This window comes from Scyliorhinus torazame, chromosome 29, assembly GCF_047496885.1.
Source record: "Scyliorhinus torazame isolate Kashiwa2021f chromosome 29, sScyTor2.1, whole genome shotgun sequence".
NCBI lineage: Eukaryota > Metazoa > Chordata > Chondrichthyes > Carcharhiniformes > Scyliorhinidae > Scyliorhinus > Scyliorhinus torazame.
Window position 1 is genome coordinate 10,752,120 of NC_092735.1, and position 17,244 is coordinate 10,769,363.

The window sequence follows — 17,244 nt, forward strand, 5'->3', positions numbered from 1 at the left end:
CCCCTTCGCTAATCAACCATCACCTTTCTTGGGCCAGTCTCCAGCCTGCACCCCACGCCTCCACCGCCTCGTCCCCAGGCAGCTTCTGCCCCCAACCTCCTTTCTGTCCATCAGCAACTGTCCCTCCCTCGTCAGCAGAACATCTCCCCCCCCCTAGTAACAGCACAATGTAAATCAACCCCTTCAATAGGCCTAACATCTGCTCACCCCCCACTGCGCGTCCGTGAGCTAGGCCGCCCAGCTAGCTAGGTGATCCCCGCCCATGATGCCAGATATTCTCCCACCTATTGTTATCCCCCCCCACCCCCGCTCATACACACATACCCAAACAAAAAACCAGTCCCAACACAATTGCCTTAGAAAAAAAACCCGATAAACAAAGAAAAGATCAAACAGAAGATCCAGCATCTAACAAACACACCTCCATCTCCCATCAGTGCAAATGTAAACTTTAACTCACTCAGCTCTGCAACTGGCCCCAAATCAATACAGAAGGCATCACAAATAATGTCTGAAAAATAAAGAAACTTTTTTAACGTGAACGTTGCAGCAAAGTTCAAAGTCCTCAGTCCGCCACCAGTCCTTTCCTTTTCGTAAAGTCCATCGCTTTCTCAGGCAACTCGAAATAAAAATGTTGCTCCTCATACGTGACCCAGAGACGGGCCGGATATAGCAGTCCAAACTTCACCTTTTTCTTAAAAAGGTTCGACCTGATCTGGTTAAACCCCGCTCTTCTCCTGGCCACCTCTGCACTCAGGTCCTGATAGATCCGCAGGATACTGTTCTCCCATTTACAGCTCCGTGTCTGCCTGGCCTACTGTAAGATATGCTCCTTGTCCAAATACCTGTGGAATCTCTCCACCATTGCCCTCGGAGGGGGTCCCCCCATTGCGGCTTCCTCATGTGTGCACCTGTCCACCTCCAAGGGTCGGGAGAACGTCCCATCCCCTTGCAACTTCTCGAACATACCCGCTATGTATGCCCCAGTGTCCGTTCCTTCGGACCCTTCCGTGGGACCAACAATTCTCAGGTTCTGCCGGCGGGATCTATTCTCTAGGTCCTCCATCTTCTCCAGGAGCCTTTTCTGCTGGTCTCTCAGCATCCCCACCTTCCAACTCCACCACAGTTTGATGTTCCTCCTGGTCAGCCAGCGCCTTCTCTACTTTCTGGATCGCCCGGTCTTGGGCATCCAATCTGAGCAATTGACTCCTTAATCGGGTCCAAGCAGTCCTGCGTCTGCTTGGCAAAGCCCTCCTGGATAAATTGAATCAGCTGCTCCGTTGACCGCTGGGTCGACAAACCAGTACCCCGGTCGTCCGCCATGCTGTCCCCCGCTGCAGCTTCAGCCCAAGCCTTCTCTGTTCGTGTCTGTTTCTTCCTTTGTGCGCACTTCTAGTCCTCCTCTCCATGCACTGATGTGGGAATTCAATCATCAATTGCGGAAACCACCAAATGTGCGACCTACTCCTTCATAGCCGCCACCGGAAGTCGCACCCATGGAGAAGTTGATGCGACGAGAGTTCGATTTGGTCACAGCCACTGAAACACTGACGTCACTTCCTCCAGATCGCACAGGCGTAAATATTATTTGAGAAAAATCATTGAGCATCGCATTGTAACCTACAGCGGTTCTCATGGTGTGAGCTCACACGTGACTGACAGTTATTTGGACCCCGTGTGCAAGGTCGTTGAACCACACACAAGAAAAAAAATAATGGTTGTTTGTGACGTGTAGCAAGCTGTTAATTCAGATTTTCTAAAATGCTTCCTGCCCTTTTGATGTCATGTACTAAATATGGAATCCATCTCATTGACACAGGAATGATGGGATCTATAGCCACTTCCTGTGCTAGAAGGTGCTATTAGTCTAATTTTTCCTTTTGCCGTTTTATCCATTCACGATGCCAAATACACAACGGAGTCCTTCACATCCTGATTCACAGCCGACTGCAGGAGTGGTTCTAAGAAATATTGTTACCCACCAGTTCTGTTGTTTCGGTACAAATTTAGAATTTTTGCAAATATCACCAGGTTCTTTTTAAGGTTGGCCACTCCACCACCACCTGTGAATTAACATATATCTGCACTATTTTAATAGTCCTGTGTTGGTACACTTTCCCGTTTCTGCTGCATGCCTGCTATAATTTCACCCACCCACCAGTTCTACCTGCGCTGCGGATGAACTCTACTCCAACCAACTCGTACTTTCCCAAATTCTCCTCAGCTTGATTGTTCGCCCATATGTCATAGTCAAAAATCAAATCCGATTAAAAATGGGCTGAATATATGGCTTAAGAAGGGACTGAATTGCATCGGTGCTAGTTATTGCTCGCTCACACCTCTCGAGTCAGGCACAAAAACAGGCGCCGGAATGTGGCGACTAGGGGCTTTTCACAGTAACTTCATTTGAAGCCTACTTGTGACAAGCGATTTCCATTCCATCTGTTAATGCTTGTGAAGGCCATGTGATCCAGCTGGAGATGGAGATGACCATCTAGTGCATTGAGGCACATCTTAACATCTTTGACGCTGGACTTCAATTCCAGTTTGTGCTGATGTGATGAAAGCTGCCCCTGTGCGGAGGTCAGTCTGCCTGGCATCTACCCAGTTCCTAATAGGCATAGGCCCCCAAACCCTACTCTTTGGCGCATACACCCTCTGTCGTCCTGGGTGGTAAGAGTGATGTTGGCAGCTGTCGCTGTTCTGAGTTTCGGATTGCGATGCGCTTTCTCAAATCCGCGTGGCTGTGGCCCCGTCGCTAGCCCTCTCGCCTCTTGAGTCAGACGGTTGTGGGCTCCAGCACCCTGAGCAACAAATTCCAGGCTGACAATGCACCGCAGTACTGAGGGAGTATTGCAATGTCAGAAGTAGATCCTTCACCCCCTCGGGTGGACGCAGGATGTTCCTTGGCGCCATGCAAAGTAGCACCGGGAGCTTTCCCTTGGTGTACTGGCCAGTATTTTATCTCTCAGCCAACATAATTGAAACAGATTATCGGATCATAAACTCGTGGCTGGTTTGGGGCAATGCCATGTGCAAGCTGCTGTGTTCCCTACATTATATTCGTGACAACACTTCAAAGATGCTTCATTGCCTTTGGGCGGTTGTGAAAAGCACTGTTAGAAATGCAATTTCTTTCTTATTTCTTCTCTGGCGAGTAGTTTACGAATACCTCTGGTTGACTGAAATGAAATGAAATGAAAATCGCTTATTGTCACGAGTAGGCTTCAATTAAGTTACTGTGAAAAGCCCCTAGTCGCCACATTCCGGCGCCTGTTCGGGGAGGCTGGTACGGGAATTGAACCGTGCTGCTGGCCTGCCTTGCTCTGCTGTAAAAGCCAGCGATTTAGTCCAGTGTGCTAAACCAGCCTGCCAGCTATTTGTGGCGACTTTTGCATCCTGAACTTTCTTTTCCAATTGCCTGTTCCCCTCAAACTGCTGAGAGTTTACTGGCTGCAGATTCCAGGGCGCTGGAAGCCACTCAATGAGTCTGACTGGGGGCTGGGCCGTGGGCAATAGCAAGGGGTTCCCAACTGTGGCAACAGCTGGCACAATATTGGCTAGTGGTTAAAAAGAACAGTGACCTTAAGGTGAGGGGCCCTGCCTTGAAGGATGACTACAGCTATTGGCAGTGTGGCTAGGGAAGCAAGCTCATTTTCTTGTTGTTGTAGACTCGTCCTTCGACTATTTGGCCGATCATATCTGCGCCTGCTCGTTTTCTTTTCAAGAATATGCCTGGTTCTGCTCTGAAATATAACGTTGAATCTGCGTCCACCATCCTTTTAGGCAGTGCGTTCCAGATCACAGCAACCTGCTGTGCTTATAAAGATTCTCCACATCACCTTCGTGTTATTTTCGATCTCTGCCCCCTGTTAGTGGAAGCAGCATTCTTGCTACATTCTTACTCACAATCAAACACAATCATAACTTAACACCTCTACCAAACCCCCCATGACCTCATCTGTTCTTAGGAGGACAATCCTGTTCCTCCACACAACTGACGCCTCTCACCCCTGTCGGTAAACCTCCGCTGCACTCTCTCCTCGGCCTTGATATCCTTTCCGTAAGTGCGACGCCTCGAGTTGGACACTGGTTTCTCCAGCTCAGGCTGGTTTGTAAATAGACCGCTTCCTTGCTTTTAACGTGTTCAGCCACCTTCAAGGCTTTCTCTGTCTTTGCAATTGTTCCAGTTATGTTTGACATCAGAGAGCATGCTACGCAGGAGTTTGTGCTCTCATACCTGGTAACAAGGTTTGACTATAACAGGCTGACATCTGTGGATAAAAAGTGAGGTTATACTCGCCAGCGAGCAAAGGCACCACCCAGTGTGGCATTAAAGCAGGATAATCATCCCGGATTTAAATCTCACTCTGTGCCAGGCCAAGCGACTGTTTGGCTGCCTCGGTTCTCGTGTGAGTTGCCACATGGGGCGGTGGAGAACTTGTCAATCCACTGGGCCTATATGGCAGTCAGAGGCATCACCTTCAAGAGGGGGAAGGTAGGAACTGGGGGATAAAGAGGGCGCAGAGAGAGTGAACAGTGCAAGATGATTGACCCAGAAAGTGTCCAAACTGACAACACCCTCTTGTTTATCATTGCTGTGATCAGGAATCTGCTGTGTAACCTGGTGAAGATAAAACTGGGATGTTACGAACTGGAGCAAAGCAAGTCACAGTCAGCAGAGGATTACCTAAAGGCTTTCATGGAGACTGAGGTGAAACCTATCTGGCCCAAAGGCTGGATGCAGGCACGGTAAGAGCGGCTGCCTTTTATATTCTTCCACGCGTTTTGACGAGTAATAAATGATCCACACAGTGGCAAATTTCTGAGACTTGGTTTCGGCCATTGAGCACTTCATTCCTTGCTTGATTGCATCTTATTCATCCATATTTATCCCCAGTTTAAGCGTGGCCTTTTCTGTAATGGCTGCGCAGCTGGTCAGAGCGATGGTCATTTCGATGAGCAGAGGGACGGTGTCTCTTCCCCCAACAAGGTAAAACCATTTGATGGGGGAAAAGGAATTATCTAGCCCCACGAGCAGCCCCACAGAAACTATCGACCTGTCCTGCACAGCAGGAGTGAGGAGAAGGCCACTGTGTTGCCACATGATCTGAATCCGCTCGCCATCGTTCCTTCTCGCTGCCCCTCACAATCTGGTTCAGATTGGAAGAGATCCATAGGGCGGAATATCATTTGGGGTGGACTTCCCCAGTCGAGCAGCTGTTTCTCCAGCTGGACATCCTTGCATTTCTCCAGCAGGCACTGCCTTGAGCTAGGGGGGCGCTTCCTCCAAGCCAGCCTCCTTCACACGTGAGCCGAGACAGCTTGTCAGCAGGGTGGTCAACTGTGGAAGGCGTCGCAGCTTCACTTGACCCTGCGCTCATCCGCCATGCGCACGCTTGGACTCGCCACCAAGGGGCACTGACTAGTGCTTAGAGCAGTGTTCTTCAAACCCGGGGACCCATTTTTACCAACCGGCCAACCTTCGGGACCCAACACGGCCGACCTTCGCGACCCACGCCAGCCGACCTTCGCGACCCACGCCAGCCGACCTTCGGGACCCACCATTTTCTCTTACCTTGCTTACTGCTGACAAAAATGGAGGAAATGGTTTTGGGTCCCGTTGGCCCTGGTACACGCTCCTCCAATGGAACCTGTTGGATGAAGGTGAAGCCTTCCGGTGTCGGAAAGCATGGAGTCTCCATCTGTCCAAAATTCTGCATTTTTTTCCTGTAAAATGTTAGCAAATAACCGCCCCCCCCCCCGAACTTGTAAAAAATAAATAAAATTAATAAATTAAATGAAAAAACGAAAAATTAAATGAACAAAATAAATGAATAAAAACCACTATAGAACTTGTAAAACAAAAAGCTGCAACCGTTTAAAAAAAATAGCGGCCGCACTGCCAATCATTGGCGCGCACGCGCAATGATGCCAAATTTTTTTTTTTTTTTTTTTTTACACGTCCGCGGCCGCTTGCAGCCAGCGTTATGAAAAGCTGGCAGCTGCGCGGGGATTTGCACGATCGGGAGTGCCGCGGACAACGGCTCCGCAACCCTCCCACCCGCGGGCCGCGCCCCCGTCTTTGAAGAACACTGGCTTAGAGCATGGAGTCCATTCCAAGCTATGCCAACCAAGGCTCAGTGGGTAACACCAGCTTGAGTCGCAAAACTGCTGGTTCAAAACCCACTCCAGAGAATTGAGCTCTTAATCTAATCTGACACTCCAGGGTTGTACTGAGGGAGTGCTATGCTGCCTTTTAGGTGCAATGTTAAACTGAGACCCTGTCTGCTCTGTCAGATGGATGTAATATATTCCATGGCAGCATTTTAAAGAAGAGAGTTCCCCATGCCAATATTTATCTCTTAACCATTGTGACTAAAACAGATGATCTCATTGTTACACTATTGCTGCTTGAGAGCGCTCTTGAATGCTGTATTTCCTACATTGCAAGAGCGACTATACTTTAAGAAGTACTTAATTGACTGTAAAACGGCTTGGAACTCCCTGAGAATGTGAAAAACGCTACAGAAATACAAACGTTTCTTTTACCGTGGTTTCTGGCTCATTCCGGCTGCTGCGAGCTTGATGAACCTCGTGGTGGTGCTCTTCTTGCGGATGGCCCATTTGTAAGAAGAAGGATGTGGGCCGGTGCTTCCCCCTCCTCGAGTGTCTCCCCAGAGCACGGACACTTTTAAAAGAGTTGTAAAATGAACACACTGTCTCCAAAATCCACAGCCGCTTAACTTAACTTCTGAGTATCCTCTCTCCGAGCTGGGGAGCTCTTCAAAAACGGGCAACGCGTGTAGCGTGAAATCCAAGTCGGCTTTGGACATGCAATTTCAGAAACAGGATCCGTTCCCCAAGATGTGCCATCAGTAAAGGGGCAAAGTTTGATCAATCATAGATTGAGGCCTTAGCCGAGGAGGTTATTGAAGAGCCTACGGTAGTGGCGCGGGGTGTTGACACGGCCAGCTTGTGCGCACAGGCACGCACACCCTCCGACTTTGGGCAGATGAATCAGGGGAGCCCCTGTCCCTTCTTCAGTCTGGGAACACTGGGTGCTGACAACACCTGAAAGGAATCTTGGACTCTTACAACACACCTGCACAGTGGTTAGCACAGTTGCTTCACAGCTCCAGGGCCCCAGGTTCGATTCCCAGCTTGGGACACTGTCTGTGCGGAGTCTGCACGTTCTCCCCGTGTCTGCATGGGTTCCCTCCGGGTGCTCCGGTTTCCTCCCACAGTCCAAAGATGTGCAGGTTAGGTGGATTGGCCGCGCTAAATTTCCCCTTTGTGTCCAAAAAAAAGGTTAGGTGGGGTTGCTGGGTTACGGGGATAGGGTGGAGGTGTGGGCTCGGGTAGGGTGCTCTTTCACGGGCCGATGCAGACTCGATGGGCCGAACGGCTGCCTCCTGCACTGTAAATTCTATGATCACAACCTATCTTCGACCTGATAGCTCTATCCTCCCCCCCTTTCTCCATATCCCAGCAAATATTTATTTTCAAGTATTTGTCCAATTTTTTAAAATTAAAATTATATTTGAATCTGCTTCCGCCGTCCTTCAAGTCAGTCTATCCCAGATCACCATCACTTGCTAAATTAAAATAAAAACAATCCTCTTCTTCTTCCCTCTAGTTCTGCTTGTACATTAAATCTGTCTCATCTGATTATAAACCCCATCCCCCCTCCCCAAACCCACTCCGGCCAGATTAGGAGGCTTTTATCCCTGTCTTCCTCTTCTCTTTGGAGAATAATAAGATCGATTTGGGTGTCACAGTGGGTTAGCGATGCTGCCTCACAGCGCCAGGGACCCAGGCACAATTTTACCTGGGGTGACTGTCCATGTGGAGTTTGCACTTTCTCCCCGTGTCTGCGTGGGTTTCCTCCGGGTGCTCCGGTTTCCTCCCACAGTCCAAAGATGTGCAGGTTAGCATTGATTGGCCATGCTAAATTGCCCCTTAGAGTCCAGGGATGTGCAGGTTAAGTTACGAGAATAAAGGGCGCAGTGGGTTACCCCTGGTGCCTCACGGCGCCGAGGTCCCAGGTTCGATCCCGGCTCTGGGTCACTGTCCTTGTGGTGTTTGCACATCCTCCCCGTGTTTGCGTGGGTTTTGCCCCCACAACCCTAAAGATGTGCAGGGTAGGTGGATTGGCCACGTTAAATTGCCTCTTAATTGGAAAAAATGAACTGGGTACTCGTAACTTTAAAAAAATAAAAATTTAGAGGATAGGCCGGCGTGGATGGGGGTGTGGATTTGGGTAAGGTATTCGTTCGGAGGGTCGCTGGAGACTTGCTGGGTTGAATGGCCTTCTGCGCTGTAGGAGTTCTGTGGTTCTAAGAGGAGACTCTTTCTTCCTTACAGGGTTTTAAAAGAAAAGTTACTGAATGTGCCTTTTCTGTTGCAGGATGCTGCTTAAGGAGAGCAAGAGAGTGCACAATCACCTCACTGCCACACCGTGAGTACAACCATAGTCTCCTCCATTTTTTTCCCCTCTTATTTGCCTCCTCCTTCCTTCTGCAGGCGCCCGGTGCCTAGACACGCGCCCGGTGCCTGGGCACGCGCCCGGTGCCTGGGCACGCGCCCGGTGCCTGGGCACGCGCCCGGTGCCTGGGCACGCGCCCGGTGCCTGGGCAGGCGCCCGGTGCCTGGGCACGCGCCCGGTGCCTGGGCACGTGCCTGGGCCCATCTGTATTTTTCTATCAATTTTTATCTGATCACTCTCCTCTGAAGTCATGAAATGCAAGTCAATTTGTGCATGTGTATCTAACTGGCATTTATATAGCATCTCGAATGTAAGAAAAGGACCCCAATATGTGATTGTGCATTTTGGTTTTATCAAACTCATAATTAAAAAAAAAAAAATCAGAGTACCCAGTTATTTTTTTTCTTCCAATTTATAGGCAATTTAGCGCGGCCAATCCACCTACCCTGCACATCTTTGGGTTGCGGGGGTGAGACCCACGCAGACACTGGGAGAATGTGCAAACTCCACATGCAGAGTGACCCGGGGCCGGGATCGAACCCGGGTCCTCAGCGCCATGAGGCGGCAGTGCTAACCACTGTGCCACCGTGCCGCCCAAAACTCATGATTTCTGATGACAATTTCATGCTGGCTTTTCTAATCGAAGCTGCCTATGTAAACAGATGGAAATTTCATGTAGTGGCATAATAATAATCGCTTATTGTCACAAGTAGGCTGCAAGCCCCTAGTCACCACATTCTGGCGCCTGTTCCTGTTCGGGGAGGTTGGTACAGGAATTGAACCCGCGCTGCTGGCATTGTTCTGCTTTACAAGCCAGCTCTTTATTCCACTGTGCTAAAGCAGCCCCTAAGCCAGGATATCCCTGGTTATGGCCGCTGGGCACTGCTACATAATTGTCGGGTGCTGCGTTACTTCCGAGGACATTTGAAGACTCTTGGGTTCATGCTGAGAGCTGCTGTGGTGGCAAGGCCAGTGTGAGAAGGGGCGAATTCTCTCTTTCAGGGAAAGCTACACACAGGGTTGCAAATTTTAACCGAGACACAACTGCGCTCCAAGGAGTTAAACAGCATTTTTGAAATCATTTGTATGTTTTTTAAGAAGAAGCAACGATTTCATGTCCTTGAACAGTCTGTTTGGTGAATAAAGACCACCAAGCGGACTGTTGAGTGGGTGGATTTAGGGCAAAAATCTTAGCGATGTCCTAGAGGCTGGCTCCAGGAGTGAGGAACTTAAATCGCGTGGACAGATTAGAGAATTTGTGATTATTTACCTGAGAACAGAGAAGGCTAAAGTGAGATTTAATGGAGGCATTTGAAATCAGGAGGGGTTTTATTAAGAAGCTGTAAAAAGTAATCAATGAATTGCTCTAAAATAATTCGCGAAAAAGGCCAGGGGTCAGATGGGAATTCCTTTTCATGTAGTGAGTTATCCTCTGGAAAGTTGGTGGAGACCGATTCAGTAGCAACTTTCAAAAAGATGTTGGACAAATACTTGATTCGCAGACCATTATGGAGCAGAAGGAGGCCATTCGGCCCATCCTCTCTCTCCAAATGAGCACCGCGACTTCGTGCCATTCCCCGTACCCCTGCACATTGTTTCAATGTGAATGTCCAATTCACCTAACAAGCACGTCTCTCGGGACTTGTGGGAGGAAACCGGAGGAAACCCACGCAGACACAGGGAGAACGTGCAGACTCCGCACAGACAGTGACCCGAGCCGGGAATCGAACCCGGATCCCTGGCACTGTGAAATTCTCTCCTTTATTCCATCGGATTCGAGGTTAGTGAGGGGCTTACTGCTCCTGATCACTGGTGCAGTCTGAGACACGGGTTCATGCTGTAGCTGAGAAGATCCCTGGGGGTTGCTGACTGTTGACAGGTTATGATCGATTAAACCAAACCCAGCTCCCTGGTCAACTCTTTCCCACCTGATTTCCTATTTCATCCATTCGTGATCTGTGGGTAATTCCATGGAGCTTTCCAATATAAAGCCTCAAAATGAATTGGGGTGTGCACGATGCAAACTATTTCTGTGCCGGGATACCGAAAACTTCAACAAAAGAAGCAAGTTAGCCAGTACAGTGGTGTAGCAGTCCCGATGTAGGGCTTGCTTACCAGAGGTCACAAATTCTATTCCATCCTACTGTGGCAAACAGAGCTCAATACATTTTCTGATCTGTGGGCTAGTACCAGAGATAAAGTGACCATGCAGGCTGTTGGGAGATTCCAACGGGGTAAATAACATGCGTCAGGGGAGGGAGCCTCCAGCAGCTTTCCCCCCCCCAAAATAATCCTGATGTGGCCCAGGGGACACCTCCCAATCGAGACCCATAGCCACTATCTAGTTACCTGGGGAACAAGTGCCACCTTACCAGTGCCATGCCCTAAGAAGGCTTAATGAAACAAAAGGAATGTCCCCAATGCAAAATGAGACTTGGAAGCGCACAGACGGTCATTTAACAAAGGAGTGATTAACAAGATAGCTGGAGGTGTGAGGGGTCCAAAGGGCCCACCTAATCGTAATCTGTTTCTCTCTCATGGATGCTGATTGAGATGTTGTACATTTTCCGTTTGCGATCCCTTTTAAGTAACTCTCTCCAGCTTGTTGCAATCAGGTTTCTTTATCTCTCTCTCTCTCTTCTTTCCTAGGGCCAAGAAGAAAGTGATCTTCGCGCCAAAACCTAAAGTAAAGGTGAACCTTTCCATTTGGTGTTGCTCCTCTTTCTCCCTCAAGTAAACATTTTTGATTTACTTGAACTGGGTAGCGACCAGAATCTGGAATGGAAGAAGCAATACCCTATCAGTGTTCACAGTGAATTGCTTTGAGGAGCAGTGTTAATGCAGGCAAACCTTGTGCTCCTTTATAATAATCTTTATTCGTGTCACAAGTAGGCTTACATTAACCCTGCAATGAAGTTACTGTGAAAAGCCCCTAGTCGCCACATTCCGGCACCTGTTCGGGTACACAGAGGGAGAATTCAGAATGTCCAATTCACCTAACAAGCACGTCTTTCGGGACTTGTTGGAGGAAACCGGAGCACCCGGAGAAAACCCGCGCAGACTAGGGGAGAACGTGCAGACTCTGCACAGACAGTGACCCAAGCGGGAATCGAACCCGGGACCCTGGCGTTGTGAAGCACCAATGCTAATCACTGTGATACCGTGCTGCCCCAGCCTTGCTCAGTGTATCTGTCGGGCCCCAGTCCCCCGCCTGTACAGACTGAGAGGCTCCCAGTTGCCATCCAGGAACAGAGTGGAAGGCCAGTCCACACATACTTGTCTCAGCTGGTGCCTGTGGGGCGGGTTTATTTTTTTATTGGTCTATTTTTTAAAAATAAATTTAGAGTGCCCGCTTTTTTCTAATTTCGGGGCAATTTCATGCGGCCAACCCACCTACCCTGCGCATCGTTTTGAGCTGTGTGGGTGAGACCCACGCAGACACGGTGAGAATGTGCAAACGCCACACGGGACAGTGTCCCGGAGCCGGGATCGAACCCGGTTCCTCGGCGGGGTGAGGCAGCAGTGCTAACCACTGCGCCGCCGTGCTGCCTGCGCGACAGCTTTATGACTGCAACAGTATGTGTCTCTGAAACTGAAGCACAAATAATTCAGCCTCTTCCACCTCTGGCCCCTGAATACCCACCCCCCAAACCCCCGCCTCCATTTGAGTTAATGTGCTGCGTTTTGGGTGGGCTTGGGTTTAATCTATTGTATCAGCAGATATTGTCATTTGGGTGGGATGTAAGCTGATCTGGCAACTGTTCCAGTTCCTCACCCGTAACCAGCTTTTTTTTACTTTTCCTTTTAAATAGGATTTGAGCCCCAAGAAAGAGCAGAAGCTCTCGACCCCAGCAGGCCCCGGCTCGAAAGTGCTGCCGATGATCAATGTCACGCCGATCAGCATCTCAAGCTCCAGTTGTAACGCGAACCAGGATACCATTTTCCTGGACGACTCTCTGGATGAAGATCTGTCCCTTAAGCCCCCTTCCCTGGAGTCGGTGTCGGATGCCTTGTCTGTCTTCAACAATACGGCCAAGATTGGCAGGATTGTAAATAACTCTGCCCCCCCTGCACCTCGACCTCAGCCTGTGATGAAGGAAGATAAAAAGGTCATAGCCAAGGTCACGCCTCTGGTCCTTTCCCCGAAAGCAGCCTCCTTTTCCCCAAAGTCGGCCACGCCGTCACCGAAGGCTCCTGCACCCCAACCAAAAGCAGCCGTGCCGCCTCAGCGGGCAGGCACCCCCTCTCCAAAAACAGGCACGCCGTCACCAAAAGTACCCACGCTTTCCCCTGTCCCTTTGACCTTCAGTCATTTATTTGGCCACAGTTCAGGCACCAAGAAACCCCAGGAAGGGTCCCGGCCAGGAATGAGCAGCTTGATCGCCGGCTACACCGCACCTTCGTCGCAAGCGCCCAAGCCTCCTTCAGTGACGTGCGCAGCCAAGCAGCACCAGCCAGGGTCGCAGAGGCCAAGCCAGTCACAGGCGCAATCTGCCAAGCAGCAACCCCAGTCCAGCATGCACCACAACAGCCTGGTGTCACACTCCCAGGTTACTGTCGGCAAAGTGCACCAGAATCCGGTGGTGAAGTTGAACCCCTGCCCGCAGCACCTGCTCCCGAGTCATATGCCACAGTTGTCGGAGAGGTCGACTGCCTATCCAACATCCTTTGCCCCTTCACCCACCAGCAGCACCCAGGTTTCTCATGCTGCAACGTCTCGGACCAGTTCCAGCCTGTCTACCTCTGGCGATTACACGCCCAAAGCCGCAGCCCCCTCGAGCACCTCGACCCAAGGCTTCAAACCCCCTTTCACCATGGCTGGCCCGCTCAAACCCGCAGCCCCCTCCAGCGCCGCGAACCAGAATGTGTCAACGGGGTCCAGCAATCTGACCGGGGGTTTGGCCAGCAGGCAAGGCAGCGGTAAACACTCCGGCAGCCAGTCCGGCAGCAGACAGTCGCCTTCCGGGTCGGCCGCAGGTCAGCTCCAGGCAGCGGCTCTTGTAAAAAAAACCTCAGTGCCTCAGAAACTGGTCAGCCCGCCGGGCGCCCCCGGCCGAAGCACCGCGGCCAAAACCGTCAGCCGTAGCAGCTTGAGCGTGAGCGGGGTGCCCGTCAGGAGCGGCGGAGCTGCCAGCCGGAGCGGCGTGGTTGGGGCAGTGGGCATCGGCACCCCGAACCGTGGCACTGCGAGCTCGAATGTCTCCGCCAGTCGGACTGGGACTCTCGGTAATCCAGCTGCTAACAGGAGCAGCCCAAGCGGAGCGGTCAGTAGGACTAATGTGAGTGGGGGGCCAGGAAGTGGCCCTCAGGTTGCTATAAAAATGCTGCCCTCCCTACACAGACCCCCCTCTGCCTCAGGATCATCGGCTGGTACCCAGGTAACTACTTGCTGAAATTATTGTTCTCTATCTTTTAGTGGACGTTTAGATTTTCTTCTGTTCCGTTTAGTTTTGGACACCAAATCTTAGGAACGACCATTTGCCTTTGGAAAGGGAAAAGTACCGAAGGGGTGGAGATTTTCACAGGGCGGCACGTGTGCCCTTTGCCCCTTGAACCACACACTCTGCCCCAGACCCATCAGTGAGAACTTTACTCCCAGGGCAAAACTAGACTCTAAATTCCCTCCTCCAAAACTGGAAAATTCTAATAAAAATATTTATTGAATGAAAGGAAATTACCTCCCACAATCCCAACACTTTCCCAAATAGCAAAGTGGGAATGCAATTATTTTGGCTCTGTGCAATGTGGCCAAGCAACCTCCAATACACGACCCCAGTGTATCCCGTTCCAGCCTCCCCGAACAGGCGCCGGAATGTGGCGACTAGGGGCTTTTCACAGTAACTTCATTGAAGCCTACTCGTGACAATAAGCGATTTTCATTTCATTTCAGTGGCTGCTCAGGAGGCTGATCCTCACAGCGGGCTATTAGACTCTTAAAAGGCATCACAACCAAGTGTTTCTTGACATTACTTTTGTTTTTAATGTAGAGTACCCAATTATTTTTTTGTCCCTCAATTAAGCGGCAATTTAGTGTGGTCACTCCACCTACCCTGCACATCTTTGGGTTGTGAGGGCGAGTCCCACACAGACGCGGGGAGAATGTGCAAACTCCACACGGACAGTGGGTCGGGGCCAGGGCCAGGATCGAACCCGGGTCCTCAGTGCCGTGAGGCAGCAGTGCGAACCACTGCGCCACCGTTGCTGCCCTTCTTGCCATTTACTCGATGCGCATGCACCAACTTTGCAGAATATCAGAGGCAGGCTGTAGCAAAGTGGCTGATTGCTGTTTTTAATATCCCTCTGGTGCCGTGCTCCACAGTCTGGGCTGGGATCAACCAAATCCCTGATCCTCTCTGCTCACCAGACCAGGGTGCCTGACCCTCTACTGTTTGCCAACCTTAGTGCTGCACCACATTGAGTACAGGCCCCCAGAGATACAAAGAGAGCTAGGCAGCGAAGCTATACAAGAGGTGAAATGCGTCTGGTGTTGTTGCCTGTTACAGCAGCAGCTCCAACAGCACTCATAGACCATAGAACAGTACAGCACAGAACAGGCCCTTCGGCCCTCGATGTTGTGCCGAGCCTTGTCCGAAACCAAGATCGAGGCTTGAAAGAATCCAGAACAAAGCAGCCCGCTCGGTTGGCGGCTTTTCCACAAACATCCACTCTCCACCACCGATGAACAGTGGCAGCCGTATGTACCGTCTGAGATCCACTGCAGCAACTCACCTAGGCTCCTTAGACAGCACCTTCCAAACCCACACCTGTTACCAACAGCAGGACAAGGGCGGCAGATACCTGGGAACCACACCACCTGGAATTTCCCCTCCCATGTCACTAACCATCCTGGGAATATATCGCAGGACTTGGGAATATATCGTCATTCCTTCACTGTCGCTGGGTCAAAACCCTCCCTTTTTAAAAAATAAATTTAGAGTACCCAATTCATTTTTTTCAATTAAGGGGCAATTTAGCGTGTTCAATCCACCTACCCTGCACATCTTTGGATTGTGGGGGCGAAACCCATGCAAAAACAGGAAGAATATGCAAACTCCACACGGTGACCCAGGGCCGGGATCGAACCTGGGACCTCGGTGCCGTGAGACTGCAGTGCTACCACTGCGCCACCGTGCTGCCCCTGGGTCAAAACCCTCCCTAACAGCACCATAGGTGTACCTACACCACATGGACTGCAGCAGTTTGAGAGGGCAGCAGGAGACAAAACTAAAGATTTGCTTTAAATAGCACTTTTAACATCCTCAAGACAGCCCAAAGCATTGATTAGCCAAAGAAATGTCTCCCTTAAACACGATTGAAGTGTCATCACTCTTGTTGGTAACACAGCAGCCGGGACATTGCAAAGTCCCACAGCAGCTTTTTCAAATGTATTCGCTCAAGGAATGTGGTTTCGCAGCATTTATTACCCATCCCTAATTGCCCTTGAGAAGGTGGTGGTGAGCCTCCTTGAGCCACTGCAGTCCATGTGGTGTATGGTAGGGAGGGAGTTCAAGTACCTTGATTTAGTGATAGTGAAGGAACAACGAAAGTCAGCATGTCATATGACTTGGAGGGTAACTCGTAGGTGGGGGTGTTCCCATGTGTCTGCTGGTCATGTCCTTCTAGGTGGCAGAGGTGGCAGGTTTGCAAGGTCATGACGAAAAAGCCTTCATGGTCTGCTCGGATGGTACCATCTTGTAGATGGGCAACCGCTCCGCATCGATGGTGGAGGGAGTGAATGTTTCAGTTGATGGCTGAGATGCTGATCGAGCGGCCTGCCTTGTTCTCGAACTGTATTTTTATGGCTTGTCCAAATTAAATTTCTGTGATCCCTGGGGTGATGATGAGGGATTTCAACAATGAAAATATTGAAAGTCTTGGGGAGATGCTTGACTTAGTCTTGTTGACCATGGTCATTGGCAGGCATTTGTATGGCTTAACAATTAATTGCCACTGATCACCGCCTAACCTTATCACCAGGTCTTGCTGCATGCAGCCACAGACTCTCCATCAGTTGAGGAATTGTGGGTGGACCTGATCACTGCAATCATCAATGAATGTCCTCACTTGGTGGGGAAGAATAGGGAGGGAGTTTCCCCTTGGCTGCACCCCCATCTTTAGTTATTATGCTTCTCCCAGTGACTGCCACGATTGACAGGACTGCAACCCTGCACATAAGACCATAAGATATAGGAGCAGAATTAGACCATTCGGCCCATCGAGTCTGCTCCGCCATTCAATCATGGCTGATATATTTCTCATCCCCATTCTTCTGCCTTCTCATAGAGTCATAGATGTTTACAGCATGGAAACAGTCCCTTCGGCCCAGCTTGTCCATGCCGCTCAGTTTCTATCACTGAGCTAGTCCTACTTGCCCGCATTTGGCCATTTTCCCTCTATACCCACCCTACCCATGTATCTGCCTTCATAACCCCTGACCTTATTAATCAAGAACCTATCTATCCGTGATTGTGCCTCCACAGCCTTCTGCGGCAAAGAGTTCCACAGATTCACCACCCTCTGGCTGAAGAAATTCCTCCTCATCTCTGTTTTGAAGGAACGTCCCTTTAGTCTGAGATTGTGTCCTCTGGTTCTAGTTTTTCCTACTAATGGAAACATGCTCTCCACGTCCACTCTATCCAGGCCTCGCAGTGAGACCCCCCCCCCCCCCCGGTGCAAGTGACCAGCCGCTGTGATTGAACCCGGGTCTTTGCTGCATATGCCACTGTGCCGCCCCTTCTGGGGAGTATTCTTGTGAA

General features: G+C 50.3%; 1 protein-coding gene across 4 annotated transcripts in view; it reads left to right on the forward strand.

Moving 5' to 3' along the window:
* Nucleotides 1–17,244, forward strand: part of LOC140403851 (ubinuclein-2-like) — a 97,140-nt gene that overhangs the window by 57,677 nt on the left and 22,219 nt on the right. The window contains exons 11-14 of one of the 4 annotated variants that reach the window (XM_072492046.1): nucleotides 4,609–4,752; nucleotides 8,411–8,461; nucleotides 11,138–11,180; nucleotides 12,301–13,866. In XM_072492046.1, coding sequence (XP_072348147.1) covers nucleotides 4,609–4,752; nucleotides 8,411–8,461; nucleotides 11,138–11,180; nucleotides 12,301–13,866 — 1,804 coding nt within the window. The remainder of the gene's footprint in view (nucleotides 1–4,608; nucleotides 4,753–8,410; nucleotides 8,462–11,137; nucleotides 11,181–12,300; nucleotides 13,867–17,244) is intronic. The other 3 variants (XM_072492047.1, XM_072492049.1, XM_072492048.1) reach the window with 3 other exon arrangements.